The sequence below is a fragment of the Myodes glareolus genome, chromosome X, assembly GCF_982192425.1.
Source record: "Myodes glareolus chromosome X, mMyoGla1.1, whole genome shotgun sequence".
Taxonomy (NCBI): domain Eukaryota; kingdom Metazoa; phylum Chordata; class Mammalia; order Rodentia; family Cricetidae; genus Myodes; species Myodes glareolus.
This window is the reverse complement of record NC_142053.1, coordinates 121,755,023-121,770,588: the sequence shown is the minus strand read 5'-3', so window position 1 is coordinate 121,770,588 and position 15,566 is coordinate 121,755,023. Positions and strand designations below refer to the sequence as shown.

The following is a 15,566-nucleotide window of genomic DNA, read 5'->3' as shown; positions in this document are numbered from 1 at the left end:
TATATTAGTAGCTTGTGAGTCAGCACCTGGCCATGGGTCTGGATGAGGGAATTCTTGTTAAGTAAATAAGACCTCACAATCAACTCATTTAAGAATGTGCCATAATGCCTAATATCTGAAATTTTTATGTTCTTTTTTTCTTCTCCTTTTTGATACTGGGGGTTGAACTCGGGAACTCCAGCATGCTAGACTTGCACTCTGCCACTTAGATTCCCTCAATCCATTTTTTTACTTTTCATTTTGAGATTGGATCTCAGTGAGCTGCAAAGGCTGTACTGGACCTTACTCTGTAATCAGGCAGATCTTGAATTTGTGATTGTCCAGCCTCACTTTCCTGGATTTCCTGGATAACAGGCATGGGCCTTCCTTGAAAAATTCTCTTCAACTTAATTTTCCTCACTAAGAATTTTTATACCAAAACTTCAAATAAAAACAACAACAATATTTCTTCTGACCTAGACCTCACTTTAGCCAAGGCTGGCCTCTAATTGGTGACTATTCTCCAGCCTCAGTCTTCCTATTGCTGGGAGAACAATCACGGTACCCATATTTTGAAAAGCTGCTCAGATGATGTCAAGGGCAAGAACCACGGACTGGCAGTAAACCTGTAGGAGTTGGGAACTAAAGAGTTCAACCAGGGCTGAGATGCTCCCAGCCGCTATGTCCGTCTGCTGTGCTGAGCTGAGCTGTGAGGAGCGGTTCCTTTACAACTGAGGGAAGAGTCCTGTCAGTTAGTCTAGGACCCCACCTAGCTGATTGAATGGGAAGTTCCTTTGAGCCTGTCTCTAGCTGCCCACCAATCAAACATCAGGACTTGCCGTTCTCTACACGGTAGTCCCGCCCCGAAGAGCGTAGCCTCGCCCTTCCGATCGTGAGGCCCAACCCCTCCCGTGCCTTCTCGTGGCGTAGGCTCCAAGCAAGATTCTTTCCTGGGCGGGCGGTTGCCGGGTGTTTGGACTCGAGCTCACACTCAGGCTCTTCTGTTACCTGTTTGCTTCCGCCCAGGAGTGCGAGTGACTTGATTGTCCACCCCTGGCGGGGCAGTGGAGTACCATGAAGCGGGCAGTGATGCGGTAGGTGGCAGGGCGTGGAAGGGCTTGGTGGGGCGCTGTCCTAGGGCGCCCACGCCTCCGTTTGCCGGCGCGGGGCGGAAGAAGCAGTGGGCGGGACGGAAGCAATGGATGCAGAAAGAGGCACCCGGCAGCCCATACCCGGGCCCAGTGACCTAGCCTGGAAGAATACCACTCTGCTCTAGTGACTCTGGCACTTTAAAAAGGGAAGACTCAGGGTGTTCCCTTGAAATTCCTATCCCTTTGGTCACCATGGGTGTGGCTGGAACCTTGGGATAGCCCCTTTTCTGAAAGCCAGTATTTTCAGTTCTGCCTTGCCAGCCAGCCCTTTTCTCTTTGAAAAATGTTCTGGAGGTTATGTGCTTGACACACTTGGAATCTGACTTAAGTATGTTATCAATGTGCAAACCGTTCGGGTTCGGCTCGCATAAGCTGATTCATCTGTTTTTAATTATTTTAGTTTTTTTTTTTTTTTTTTTTTTTTTAGTAAATTTTATTAAATTATAAAAGTTTCCATTTCCACCCCCCCTCCCAACACCCTCCCACTCCCCCTACTCCCCCTCCTCCTCCCTCTTCGTCCCCCAGGGCGGTCAGGGTTTCCTGCCCTGTGGGAAGTTCCAGTTCCTTCCCCCTCCCTCCAGGTCCAGGAAGGTGAGTGTCCAAACAGACTGGATCCCCAAAATCCATTATATGTAGAGGAAACAGGTCCCAGTGTCATAGTCAATGGCTTTTCAGAAAGACTTCGGGTCAGCCACAGTCAGAGAATCCGGCCAAATTCGGAGAGTCTGGTTAGATCACGTCCTCTTTCAGTCCCAGTCCAACTGGCCTTGGTAAACTCTCATCAGATCCGTTCCCTTGTATCAGTGGGTGATGGCATCCCTCGCAGTACTGACTTCGTTTTTCATGTTCTTCCTCCTTCTGCTCCTCATTTGGACCTCGGGGGGCTCAGTCCCGTGCTGCAATGTGGGTTTCCGACTGTATCGCCATCCTTCGTCAGATGCAGGATCTCTGTGTATGAGTGTTTCCCTTGCATTAACGTCTTTGAACCCCATGCATGTCTGGTGCCTGAAGTAGTGAGCCTCCATGTGGGTGCTGGGAATCAAACCCAGGACTTTTTGCAACAAGTGCTCTTAACTACTGAGCCAACTCTCCAGCCCCTTGTATTATTTTGGGGGCAGGGTTCCACTATGTAAGCTTGGCTGGCCTAAAATTCAATTCGTACATCAACCTTGAACTAAAAGAGATCCCCCTGCCTATGGCTCTCTAGTGCTGCTGTTAAGGGCATGTGCCACCACTTCCAGTTCTTGTCTGTATATTTATTCGTTGGTTTGAGAGAAACAGCCCAAGTAATACTAGCTGGCCTTGAACCCATGGCGGTCCTTCAGCTTTCAACTTTTTTAGTGCTGGGATTTACAGATGTTCATTATCATGCCCTCTTTAGAACGTGACTCTTGATTAGCGGGGAGGGTCTTGTAATGGAAAGGCCCTGTTGGATCACATGGGCAATGAGAATGCCTTTTGGTAGATGTAATCTTTCCAACTGGCACAGTTAAGAACTGAAGTCTCTAGACTGAAGGGCATATCTGGCTGGCCCTAATCCACAACATGCAATTTTTTTCTGCTTGCCTGGTTTCCAAGAGAATGACACTTGCTCTGGTTTCAGAAGTCATCCTGCTGTTGGTGAACTCGACCTTGACTAATTCTCTAGGGGCCCTTGATCTGCCTTTACTGTTCCTAGGAACCTCGCTATCAGGTGAACAAAATGGGTCATCTCCCCACCCACCAGCACCTAAGCTTTGTCATACTATTTGAAGACAGGCTGAAAGTCATTACAAGAAGGCATGATTACCTTTGGACATAATGTGAAAGAAAGGCTTCTATAAGCTTTTTGGCTTTGGCCATGTGCCTTCCACGGGACCTTTCCAAAGGGTTGTGAAATTTTATTTTCATGTGTATGAGTGTTTTTCTTGCATATCTACATGTGTTCCGTTAGCATGCCTGATACCAGTGGAGACCAAAAGAGGGCATCACATCCCCCTGGAACTGGAGTTATAGATGGTTGTGAGCCACCACGTGAGTACTGCTAACCAAACCCAGGTCTCTTATAAGAGCAAGAAGTACTTTTTAATAGGCTAGAGAGTTGGTTCAGTGACTAAGTGTAGTGGCTGCTCTTCCAGAGGACCCAGGTTCAAGGACTCCAGTTGCAGGAGATCTGACCCCCTCATTTGGCCTCTTCAGGGACTGCATGCATGTAGTGTGCAGACATACATGCAGACAGAACACCCATACACATAAAAATAAAATGTAGTTGTAATTATTGAGCTATTTCTCTAGTTCCAACAACTCCTTTCTTGAGCCTTTTAAACCCAGTTTATAAGTTCTTCCTTGCACTCTATCTTGTTAGTCCTGGTAAACCTTGGCTTCTATCAGTGTCTAGTCGAGAAGTAATCCCTATGTGAGGACAGACTGTCTGAGGTGATCAGGTTATTTGGTGTTTGCTTGTGGGACTTTTCCCCAGATGTACATGTGTCATCCCACTTGATTTAGTCTCCATATTGAGGTATTTTCTCAGGGTAATGGGCATATGAATAACCTTGGCCGGGCTATTGTAGCTGAGGTACTGGAGAGCAGCGCATGCCTTCAGTCATGCTAAGCAAGTCCTCTACCCCTGAGCTGACACCCCCAGGCTTGTACTATCTGATAATACACTGACAATTTTTTTTTTTGCCATTTTTTCCGTATTTGAAACCTAAGATGGAGCCAAACCATTTCTTTTCAGAGCTGCAGGTGATTCTAACACCCTAGGCAAGCCATGGAGAGGTTGAAATTCTCAGGCCTCTTTCATTAGAAGGATTCAATCCTGGGGTCCTGTGGCCTGAGTATCCTAAAGGATCCATGGTAGTTTCCTTGAAAAGTCAGGGGGTTATGTTGTGGCGCTCTTGTGGTTTTATCAGAGATGAGGAGGAGAGTAAAACAATCTTGAGGGACTGAGAGACTGGCTATTATTAAGCAATTCTCCTGCTCTTCTGCTTCACTGCTTCATCATCTACCAATGGGGCTGTCCTCTAAGCACAGCACTGTTAAGTGTGTTTTGTCATACAACATCACAGAGTATACTTACACAAACCCAGATGACCCAGGCCAGACCGAATGCTACAATTTACAGCTCCCAGGTTGTAAATCTATAGAACAGTACTGTATTGAATGGTGTGGACAGTTGTAACACAGTGGTGAGTTATTTCTATGTCTAAAAAGGAAAAGATAGAGTATTAATATGGTGTAGAAAATAAAAAGAATGCACTCCTCTGCCATTAATGGAGCTTACAGGACTAGAATTTGGTCTAGGTGAGTCAGCTCAAAGCACAAATATATGGTACAGCTGTTTAAAAGCTATTCTTTCTCATATCAATGTTATATGAGTCTTTTTTCAAGTTCTTTTTTTTTTCTGAGCAGGGTTTCTCTGTGTAACAGACTTAACTGTCCTGGAACTTGCTTTGTAGACCAGGCTGGCCTCGAACTCCCAGAGATCCTTCTGCTTCTGTCTTTCAAGTGCTGGGATTAAAGGTGTGCACCACCACTGCCTGGGTCTTTTCAAGTTTTAAGGTATACAGTTCAGGGACTAGAGAAATAGCTGTGTAGTTAAGAGCACTTGGAGCTCTTCCAGAGGACCTGAGTTTGAATCCCAGCACCCACGTCAGATAGCCCACAGCTACCTGTAACTCCAGCTCATAAGAGTCATTCCCTTGGGCTGGACCCCACCGGCACCCACATACAGCAACACTCATGTCCACATACCCACATACCTCCCCCCACACACCCCTTTACCTCTTCAATGTGATTGTAGGCATGTGCCACCACCCTTAATTTTATATATGCTGGAAACTGAACCCAGGGCCTCAAGCATGGTAGGCAGTCACTCAGCAAACTCAGTTATATGCTCAATTCATACAGTTTCTTTAAAAAGTGTTCAAATTTCCTTAAAATATATATCCCATCTTTTAAGCTGCATACAAACTTAGGATATGAGACTCACTTTGAAAATATGTTGACCCAGGTGTTTTTCTGAATTCAGTTACCCCTGGGGTTTGAAATCAGGGCCATTTTGTCTTTTGGCAAATGGTAGCAATGGGAATGATTAGATTTTCTTTTTGTAGTGGGTTCTTCATGTTTGTCAGTGCATGTGAGTTGAGGTGTATGCACATGTATGTTTACAACTGTGTTGATTTGCATGCAGAATCAAGATGAGGCCATTGAGTATCCTGCTCTAACACTGGCCTTATTCCCATGAGACAGGAGTTGATCATTGAGGCCAGCAAACCCTGGTGGTTTTCCTGTCTCTGGGGTTATAGACACCCATGCAGCCACACCTAACTATGTGGTTGCTGATATTTGAACGAAGTTATACCATACCCACTGAGCTACCTCCCCAATCTCGCCAGTGTTTTTTATTTAAAAACAATATTATTGTGTATGTGTGTATATCTGCATGATGTACATGTGTGTGCCATGGTGTGTAGGTAGAGGTCATAGGACACTTATATGATGTCAGTTCTTTCTGTTTACCTTTCTGTGGGCCCTGGGGATTGAACTCAAATTGTGATTTTTGTCACCCTCCATCCCCTGTATGTTCTTTAAAACTAGGTATGTTCTATTGCAGAATCCTAGTTTATGAGATGATGGAATACAGGAATACATAACCTACTTCCATGGCTAATAGATTTGAACTTATATAAAAGTGTATACAATGATGGAAAATAGAAAATCTAAATCACATTGTGAGAAAATTCAAATTTTAAGGTTAAGATCAAGAAGACTAGAATATTATTAATCTGTGTAGAAAAGTATAGAAAAGGGAAAGGGTACTGTGTGAAACAAAATGCCAAGTGACTGGCAGCCATTCAGATGAGGAACGAAGAGGGCATAAAGACTGAAGCCTCCAGTGGGCGCTCCTGTTTTAGTGTGCCAACAGGGATTGTGTCACAGCTAAATAAGATGACCGGGTGGCAAAAGGGTTAAAAATCTCCTGTGAGGAAGTATCCATAATCATATCTTGTTTTGCAGCTGAATTAGTTGGCTTGGTGAAAGGTCAAAGATTTATTCTAGCAGCACATTAATTGTCAAAACTACATGTAAGTAGCTTTTTATAAATCAGTTTTACTGAATGACTTTCACTGAATGCTGTAACTCAGTAGCTTGCTCTAAGAAAAGGTAAACATGTACATTTTTTGGTTAGTTATTATCATAACATTATGTAGTGTAGGAATTTGCCAGTAACTTGAACTAGATGATGGTGGTTAGAATTCTTGATTCCTTCAGTAACGTTTCAGCTTTCAGAGTATGTGTGGGTGGGTGGCTGAGGTCTCACTATTTAGCCCTCATTGTCTTGGAACTCACTGTGTAGAACAGGCTGGCCTTGAACTCACCTGGATCTGCCACCATACCAGGCTGCTGTATGTTATTACTGATCGGGTAGTATATGGTTGTCAACATTTGCAAAAGTGAGCTACCCATCAGCTTACCCAGCTTATTTTTGAGAGAATTGGTAAGGCTCCTTTGGGTGCATAGCTTTTATTTTTCTTTCTTTAGGGCCCTAGGAATTTCCCGACAAGTTTTGTAAGTACTTTTCTTTGAGTGCAAAGGGATGACTCAAAGTTCAAAGACGATTAGTTTGTGATTGAGTTGATCTTACTTATTGAGGAAATAAGGTGTGCAAATAAAGAAGAAAACATTTACTAAAGGCGGTGTGTGGTTAGATTCTCTGGAAGAAGTGACATCTTACAAATTCCCAGAGAAGCAGCTCTGGAAACTATTTTAAGTATGCTTTCTTTTGTTTTCCAGGCTTTGTACCTTGAACAGGGGGCTTCTTACTCATGGCAGAGGACTGAGTCAAGGATCCCAGTACACCAAAAATCATGGACCCTTACACGTCGGTGAAGGCAAGCATGATTGTTTTTTCCTGTTGTGCCTACATGATGAAAAAGCCCATTTTCCTTGGGAGGTGGTGCACAGAATGATAGCAGCAGTAATGAACCGTGCATGTTAAAAATTTGCTTTTAAATAATTACACATATATGTGTGTAGGAGGTGGGCATTTGTACAAGAACACGTGTGCACGCAGGAACGTCAGTTTTCTTTGGAGTTACAGCTGGTTCTAAGCCACCTGATACAGGTGCTGAGAACTGAATTCAGGTATTCCAGAGAAGCAATAAATGCTCTTTTTTTTAGTTTTAGCTTATTTTTTTATTGATTTTATTGAGCTCTACATTTTTCTCTGCTCCCCTTCCTTCCTCTCCCCTCCCCTTAAACCCTCTCCCATGCTCCCCATGCTTCCAATTTACTCAGGAGATGTCTTTTTCTACTTCCCATGTAGATTAGATCTATGTAAGTCTCTCTTAGTGTCCTCATTGTTGTCTAAGTTCTCCGGGGTTGTGATTTGTAGGCTGGTTTTCTTTGCTTTATGTTTAAAAACCACTTACAAGTGAGTACATGTGATAATTGTCTTTCTGGGTCTGGGTTACCTCACTCAATATAATGTTTTCTAGACCCATCTATTTGTCTGCAAAATTCAAGCTGTCGTCATTTTTTTCTGCTGTGTAGTGCCAACTACACATTTTCCTTATCCATTCTTCAGTTGAGGGGCATTTAGGTTGTTTCCAGGTCCTGGCTATGACAAACAATGCCACTATGAACATAGTTGAGCACATGTCCTTGTGGCACGATTGAGCACCCTTTGGATATATACCCAAAAGTGGTATTACTGGGTCTTGAGGAAGGTTGTTTCCTAATTTTCTGAGAAATTGCCACACTGACATCCAAACGGGCTGTACCAGCTTGCATTTCCACCAGCAATGCAGAAGTGTTCCCTTTTCCCCACAACCTCTCCAATATAAGTTGTCATCAGTGTTTTTGATCTTGGCCTTAAGGAAGTGCTCAACATCCTTAGCCGTCAGAGAAATGCAAATCAAAACAACTCTGGGATTCCATCTTACACCTGTAAGAATGGCCAAGTGTTGGGAGCCACCTGGAGGCACAGGTGGTCCTGCAGTTTGGAGGTAGCCACGTGGGGCTGAGCACCCTTGCCTGCACCCTTGCTTGCACATGCTCAGACCAGCAGAATGGCATTAACCAATCAGGACAGCGTTCAAGCCTCTCCACCGCTTAAAAGCAGCTGCCTCTGGGCCCAACCCTCTCTCTCTAAGCTTTCTCTCGTCCCTGCTCTATCTTCCCTTCCCCCAATTTTCCTCAAGGGAATGCTCCAAATAAAGATGTGACCAGAGAAGGAATTCTCGTTTTTAGTGGCGTTCATTCCTGCTGGTCAGGATGGCCCCCCGCAACTGGTGCCGAAACCCGGGAAGTACATGCTCTTAACCACTGCATCATCTCTCTATCCCTGATGTGTGTTAAGTGTCAGTGTTTCATAAGTATCCCACGTATAAAATAATGAAAATAGTTGCATAATAGCTGAATGTAGAAATCGGAGTCAGAATTTGATGTGTTCCTAGGAGCCTTGGGGACTGAGAAGTTTCTTCTATCCACTTTCTGTGTAGAGCTCCAGAAGACTGGAACAGAGATATAGTCATGAAGAAGACATGAGCCTGCCATTTGTGTCAACCTTAAATGCTTATCTGTAGTTTTGTTAGAGGGACATTGTTAATGTATTTTTAATTGCACTTACTAATATTATATGCAGACTTTGGTATGTCTTAGGAACCAGAAATACTCATAAAAATTAAAATTGTCACCTCTTTAAAGGGTCTGAGTGAAAGAGAGAGAAAATATGAATATGTGTAAAATTGAAATTTCTTGGCTTTTAGCACCTACCAATCTTTACACTGACCAAACTAGTGAGAACTATTTTATGTCAGTGAGCATCAGGAATCTGTACTATTTGGGCTATTTTGTATATATTATTTTTGGGGGGAGGAAATTCAGAAATAAGAATAATTTACTAATGGTGATGTTTTACGATTCTTTATGGTTTCACCATAGTTAGTGTGTTCACTGAGTATATGACATATGCACAACAGTATGATAGGAAATCCACCACTTTCAGGGAACTGCATGTTATTCTTACCATATTTGGTTTTGATCATTTTGTTACTGAAGGACCAAATATAGTTACATTTTAATTTCCCATGACCGGAATGTATATTTTGAAATAATAGAAAAAACGGATTATTTGAAATACTGTATGTTTATTTTCTAATTTCAAATTACTACTGATTATCTAATTATTTTCCCCTTTTCTTATAGCATGTTCAGCTATCCATGTGAACCATGGTGTGTGGTAATTAGTATTGATTTTTCCCTTCAGCACTATGTTTTATTTTAAGCTAATTCACTCTTGCATAGTGAGCACTAATTAAAATTCAATCACACTCTTTACTTTACCTTGATTTAAGTCTTTGCTCTATTTTTTTTTTGGCTTAAGCTGCTTTAATTAGGATGGTATAGATATGTAAGTAATCAATTGCAATAAAACTCAATTTTAGATATTAGTTTTAGTTGCTGAACTAAGTTATTTTCTCTAATACTGCCTATAAGAAGATAGGTGGAGATTCTGTTTATAAATATCTTTGTTCCCAGACTGGGACGGTAGCTCAATTGGTAAAGTACTTGCCATGCAGGCATGAGAACCTGAGACTGATCCCTAGTACCCACGTGGTGGCATACACTGTAGTCCCAACACCGAGGATGTGAAATCATATGGCTATTTGTGGCTCACAGGCTGGGTAGCCTAGCCTAGCCTAACAAGCTCCAGGCCAGTGATAAATCCTGTCTCCAAAACAAAGTGGCTCACACCTGAATAGTGGTACCTATGGTTGTTCTCTGGCTTATACAAGTGTGTATACATGTAGTAAAGATTTCCATCCTAAAGAGACTCAACTCTTGACTTTTTATCAAAAGGCTTTATCAGCCCTTTTGAATGAAAAGTTGAAAATTTTATGATTTATGTAAATGAACCTCAGTAATTGACAAAAAAGTATGTTTATTTGCACTAAGGAGACAGTATAGTTGTTTCCCATTTTCAGAGAGCAGAGGCCTGATCCCTCCCCTGAGCTGTTATAGCATTGAATGGGAATTCAGGAATCTTGATACCTTTTGAATGCATGAGCAGCTTTGCTTAGTTCCTGAGCATTTTGCCTAACCCATTTTTCCTATTGCTTTGTTTCATGGGGTAATGACTTTATTTTTGTTTCAGTTCGGGATAAGTTACGGGAGATAGTAGGAGTATCCGCAAACTGGAGGTAAGCTCTTTGGTTGTTTTATCCCCAAGGGATCATGCTAAGTAATATTTAGGCACAGTTGCTGATCCCCTTCTATAGGAGGGGGAGACCTATGTGGAGATGGGCCTTTCCTGTTGGGGCAAAAAGAGCAGCTTCTTAATGTTTTAATCAGTTGATGCATCATCACCATGAAAAGTGGGATTTATCTATATTGTGCATTTTCTGTGTTATTTTTTTATATTGCACATTTTCAAAACTGTTTAGGTATATTCATTGATTCTCAGAAGAAAATTTGTGATGTTCTTATGGCATATTTTTATATTCCATTTTTTAACACAGTGAAACTGAAACTCACAGTCAAGACTTGGGACTTGAATTCAAGTCTTCTCGTTTTACTGTTTTATGTAACTTGACTCCCTTATTCAAAGGTATATGACCTGGGAGAGTCCTGTGGTTTGGGCGATGGGTAGCATGGATCTTGGCCCAAGCCGAGGATGCCCTTGCTGAGAAGGCATAGAAGGCCAGACTACGGTTGTGTACCGTCTGTGGGATCCAGGCTCAATCTGGGAGGTTAGGAAAAGGCTTAGATGAATAGGTCAGGGGTGCTCACCAAGCCAGTCCCCAGAAGGAGCTTGTGGATATGATGCTTCCTGGTGGAAGTCTAGAGGTTGGTTGACATGCAGACTAGGCCAGGGCATTGCCTCTGAGACCTTGGCTTGATCCCGGAGGTTACAGAAAAACAAACATCAGGTTGTTGGGGTTACGTACTAGGCTAGAGTCTGGAGGAGAACTTCTGACATCTGGATATGGAGTAGGGTGGTGAAGGTGGGGCAAAAGGACCCGTGTGTGGATTCAGGAAGGGCATGTCTGGCTAGAAGTCTAGAGATTGCTTGGGTTGCAAGACGAGGTAGCCAGACTAGGATTAAAGTTTTTAAAACAATGTAAAGATTCAAAAATGTTTTAAAAGTTGCATCTGACAGCTGATGATTTTTGAGTTTCCCCCATCCAGAGTAAATTGATAGTTTACACCTATTTTTCCCCATGAATTTGACTTTTACAGGGCTAACATGTTTGATTTCAGAGTGTTGCACGTTTTCCATTTATCTGGTACCATTTAACTTGTTTCTCTGACTTCAATATTTTTTGTGAACTAAACTAATAATAGTTTATCATTTAAATTTGGAAAGACTTCTTACATAATGTTGCTGCTAACATTTTTGTTTCTTATTGCTTTCTCTGTTGTCTTCTGCTTTACTCTTTTTTCTCTGTCTTTTAAAAATGTTTTCTTCCTTTTTAGCCCTTTATTCCACTTTGCATACCTCCTTTGGATATCATTCCTTTATCTCGTTTGTCTGTTTTCTGAGATTGCAGTGATGGGAGGGGAGGGAGAGAGTCAGATGAGTGAGGAAGAGGAGAGTGAGAAGATGAGAATGAAGATGAACATGACAGGACATAGGATGTGAGTGTCAGCGCCCTGTCTCTTGCCTTTCTCTGCTCTCATGCTTAGTATTGAACCCAGGACTTTGCTAGGCAAGTGTTCTACCACTAAGCTTTGGTGCTAGTGTGAATAAACCTTTTAAAAGATTTGTTTATTTTCATGTGTAAGGCTGATTTGCCAGGATTTATGTATGTGCATCATGTGTGTGTAGTACCTGAGGAGGCCAGAAGTTGGCATCGGATCCTCTGGAACTGGAGTTACAGATGACTGTGCATACTGGGAATTGAATCTGAGACCTTACACAAGCAGTCAGTGCTCTGAACCACTGAACCATATCTCCATCTCCTGAATAAACTTTTTTTGATCAGTTGAATATGTGGTTCATTTAGGTGTATCTATATCACTAAGTATGCGTTTCTTATGTATATATGTAGTGACAGCTAATTCACTTGGGAGAGCATGAGACTTATATCCACAAGCCTAAAAATGTCATCAGAAATGTTGTTTCACCAAATGCTTCGTGGGAAGGGAAAGAAAGAATTGAAGATCAAGTAGGCCTTGATACCTCCTTTCTTCCATTTATTGTATCTGACTGACCTGTTTGAGGGAATGGATACCGGAATTGTGGGACAATACTGTCCTTGTTTTGTGAAGCCTATCTTTTCTTCTCAGAGACCATGTGAAAGCAATGGAGGAAAGGAAGTTGCTTCATAACCTGTTGGCTAAGTCACAGAAAGCCCTGCCACCGAGGAAAATGAAGGACAGTTTCATCGAAGTTCTCCTACCTTTGGGTAGTGATCCTGATCTGCGAGATAAATATTTGACTGTTCAAAACACAGTAAGGTAACACTGTACTATTTTCATTATTGTCAAAAAATTGTTATAATTTTTCCCTTTTAAAATAACGACTTGAAGTATAATTCATAAACCTTACAGTCCATCTATTTGAAGTGTATGACTGTGTAGGTTCAGTACAGTGAAAGACTTGGGTAAGTATCACTATAGTCAATCTTAGGGCTCTTTCTTTATCCCAAAGGATATTATGAAATTTGAAAGGGAAGTCATTGTGATTTTCATTTAATTCACATTTGGCTTTATTTCACAGATTCGGCCGGATACTTGAGGACCTTGACAGCTTAGGAGGTACTGGTATTTGTCTTTCTAAGAACAGTTACAGGTAGACAGCGAATCCCTGATGGAAAGGGCCATTTTATTCTTTATACCACACAGATGAGGCTATTCTAAATGGACAAAAAAGGTTTTTCATTGTCATACTGTTTTTCTTATGCATATGGATTTCCATTTAACAGAGTTACCATCCAAATGAACCTTCTTTATGATTTTTTTTTAGTTTTAAATTTTAATTTGAATGCAGGGGATTGAACCTGGGGTCTCGAGCATGCTAAGCATGCACTCTAGATGCAGTTTTATCTATAATGTCGAGGAACACTGTTATCTAAGCATGACATGGCCATTGTACTCAGGTTATTGCGTGTACAAGACCTGTATGAGATTGGGCCCTTTGGCAATCCATCATAGGGGAGTAAACTACCTAGCAGGCCCCAGCTCTCCCGGAACCTTTATGTGCTGTTAACTGTTATTAGAGGTATGAGGCGCTTATGAAGCTCCACTCCTCCCTGAGGATCTATAGACAGTTAGTGGTTTCTTAAGTGGTGTAGTCACAGGTAAATTGAGCTATGATCCTGTAAATAATCCCTCACTTGTGCCCGTATGTGCACCCCAACTAAACTCAATGGGTCACTAAAACTTTTTAAAAGAAATTTTTTGTAGGAGTGTTTAGAGACAGGATTTCTCTGTATAAAAGCCCTGACTATCCAGGAACTCACTTCGTAGACCAGGCTGTCCTGGAACTCACAGAGATCCACTTGCCTCTGACTCCCAAGTGCTGGGATTAAAGCTGTGCACCACCACCACCCAGTTTTTAAAAGGTATTTAAAGACAAGTTACAGATACCATGTAAAGAAGCATTTTCCATGAATCCTGTGTGAAAAATTAAATTGCAGCCCACCATATATTTTAGTGTATATTTTCTATGAAGTAGGACATCTCTTATATAACCATAATGCTACACAATCATGATCAGAAAGTTAACACTTTTTAATCCCCAGGGCTAGTCAGTATTCACTAGTGGTCATTTATTAAAGAAAGGCACACTTTCCATGCATGAAATGCATTTGGTACTTGTGTTAGAAATAGACACCCAGCCTTTTCATGGTTTTTGTAAGCTTAGCCCTTTAGAAGTGTGCGGGCTGCTTTTCTTATAGATTCTTATAGACAAGCCCTCTCATTGGTTGGTCTTATCTGATGAGTTCTCATGATTAGTGTCAGGATTTGTATCTTCAGCAGGATTTGTATCTTCAGCAGGGGTGCTTTGTTCTTACTGTGGCTCATCAAATGATACTTAGCTTTTTATTTGTCCAGTTTCTGATAAGGTAAACTTTCACATAGTGAATGTGATATCTGACATGTTTTCTGTAAAATTACTCCTTTCCCCTTTGTAGCAAATTAGCATCATTGTAAGGACACTTGTAAGTATCCCATTCTTTGCCAGACTTTCAGTTATTATTATTAGTATCTTTTTCCTCTTCATGATGTTTCAGTGCTGGAAATTGAGCCAAGGGCCTTGTACATGGCAGTAAGTGTTCCAGCACTGACCTACATTCTTAGTCTCACAATTTGCTGTTAAATTTTCAAACAACGTTTTGTTGTATAGGATGGCCTAGAACTTGCTATGTAGCCCAGGCTGGCCTCTCTTTATAAAACTGAGCAATCTCCATGGCTCCCTGAATTTTAAAAATGTATCCTCCATCATTCTATGAGCATTTTAAACTTTCTGACCAGTAAGATATTCTAGATTCATCTTATCCTTTCTCTGGTCCAGACAGCCAGTTAGCCAAGTCTCAAAGGGACTGTAGTTCTTTTTACTGGAGAATGGCATTTAGAAACCAAGGTCTATGTGCTGGGAGTAGTTGTTGCTACTGGTTGTCACGATCCTGGATATGTATGTGCATGATTGTCCATTTACATTTGTTTACTTATTGATCTATGTATATGGAGACTATGCTTTTAAACTGGTTCCTTCAACTTTTGTTTAGCAGTCTATGGTTTGTACTTCAATATTTATAATTCCCTTTTCCAGTTAGCTCCATTATCTTTAATATATTTATTAACTTGACCAGGTTCCTGCCTGTAACCCATTTACCAGAGCCACTACCCAAATCCTCTTAGTCACATCCTTTGGACTCTGGCACCCTAAAAATTTAGGTCCTTTCTCGATGGTCACCATCTTCATTGTTTTTGGCTTGCAACACGCTTACCATACTTTTGTCACCTCCCCTTTACATGAATATCCTGCTCATTCCATTCATTCCTCCATGCCCTTCTCACTCCCTCATAATGACTTTTAAACTGAACTGTTGGGAAAGGACTTAAAGAAAGACTCTCAAGTCTCTTACAATACAAACACAAGACATACAGCTGCCCTTCTCCTCTACATTAGTTAGAAATTCTAGGTAGTCTTTAAAAATTATACACATTTATATTTGCATATCTTACTTTGGTTTTCTTAGCTATCCTTATATACACAAACACCTTTGCCATTGCCCTTAGTTCTCTTTTTTAAATTTTTAAATTTATTTGTGTGTGCATGAACAGGCAATTAAAGGAAAGTTTATGGGAGTTGTTTCTACCTTTCTACCATGTGGATTTTGGGGATTGACCTGAGGCTCTTAGGCTTAGCAGCAAGTGCCTTTAGTGACTGAGCTCTCTTTTTGACCCTACCCTTGTATTCTCTCTCGTGACCTCCTGTTG

General features: G+C 41.6%; 1 protein-coding gene across 2 annotated transcripts in view; it reads left to right on the top strand.

Moving 5' to 3' along the window:
* Nucleotides 1–871: 871 nt before the first annotated feature.
* Acot9 (acyl-CoA thioesterase 9) overlaps nucleotides 872–15,566 on the top strand; it is a 43,568-nt gene continuing 28,873 nt past the window's right edge. The window contains exons 1-6 of one of the 2 annotated variants that reach the window (XM_048440735.3): nucleotides 873–1,073; nucleotides 6,909–7,006; nucleotides 9,324–9,350; nucleotides 10,273–10,318; nucleotides 12,408–12,578; nucleotides 12,841–12,878. In XM_048440735.3, the coding sequence (XP_048296692.1) occupies nucleotides 1,054–1,073; nucleotides 6,909–7,006; nucleotides 9,324–9,350; nucleotides 10,273–10,318; nucleotides 12,408–12,578; nucleotides 12,841–12,878 (400 nt within the window). In that variant the 5' untranslated portion in view covers nucleotides 873–1,053. Of the gene's footprint in view, nucleotides 1,074–6,908; nucleotides 7,007–9,323; nucleotides 9,351–10,272; nucleotides 10,319–12,407; nucleotides 12,579–12,840; nucleotides 12,879–15,566 lie in introns of both variants that reach the window. The other variant, XM_048440736.3, reaches the window with a different exon arrangement.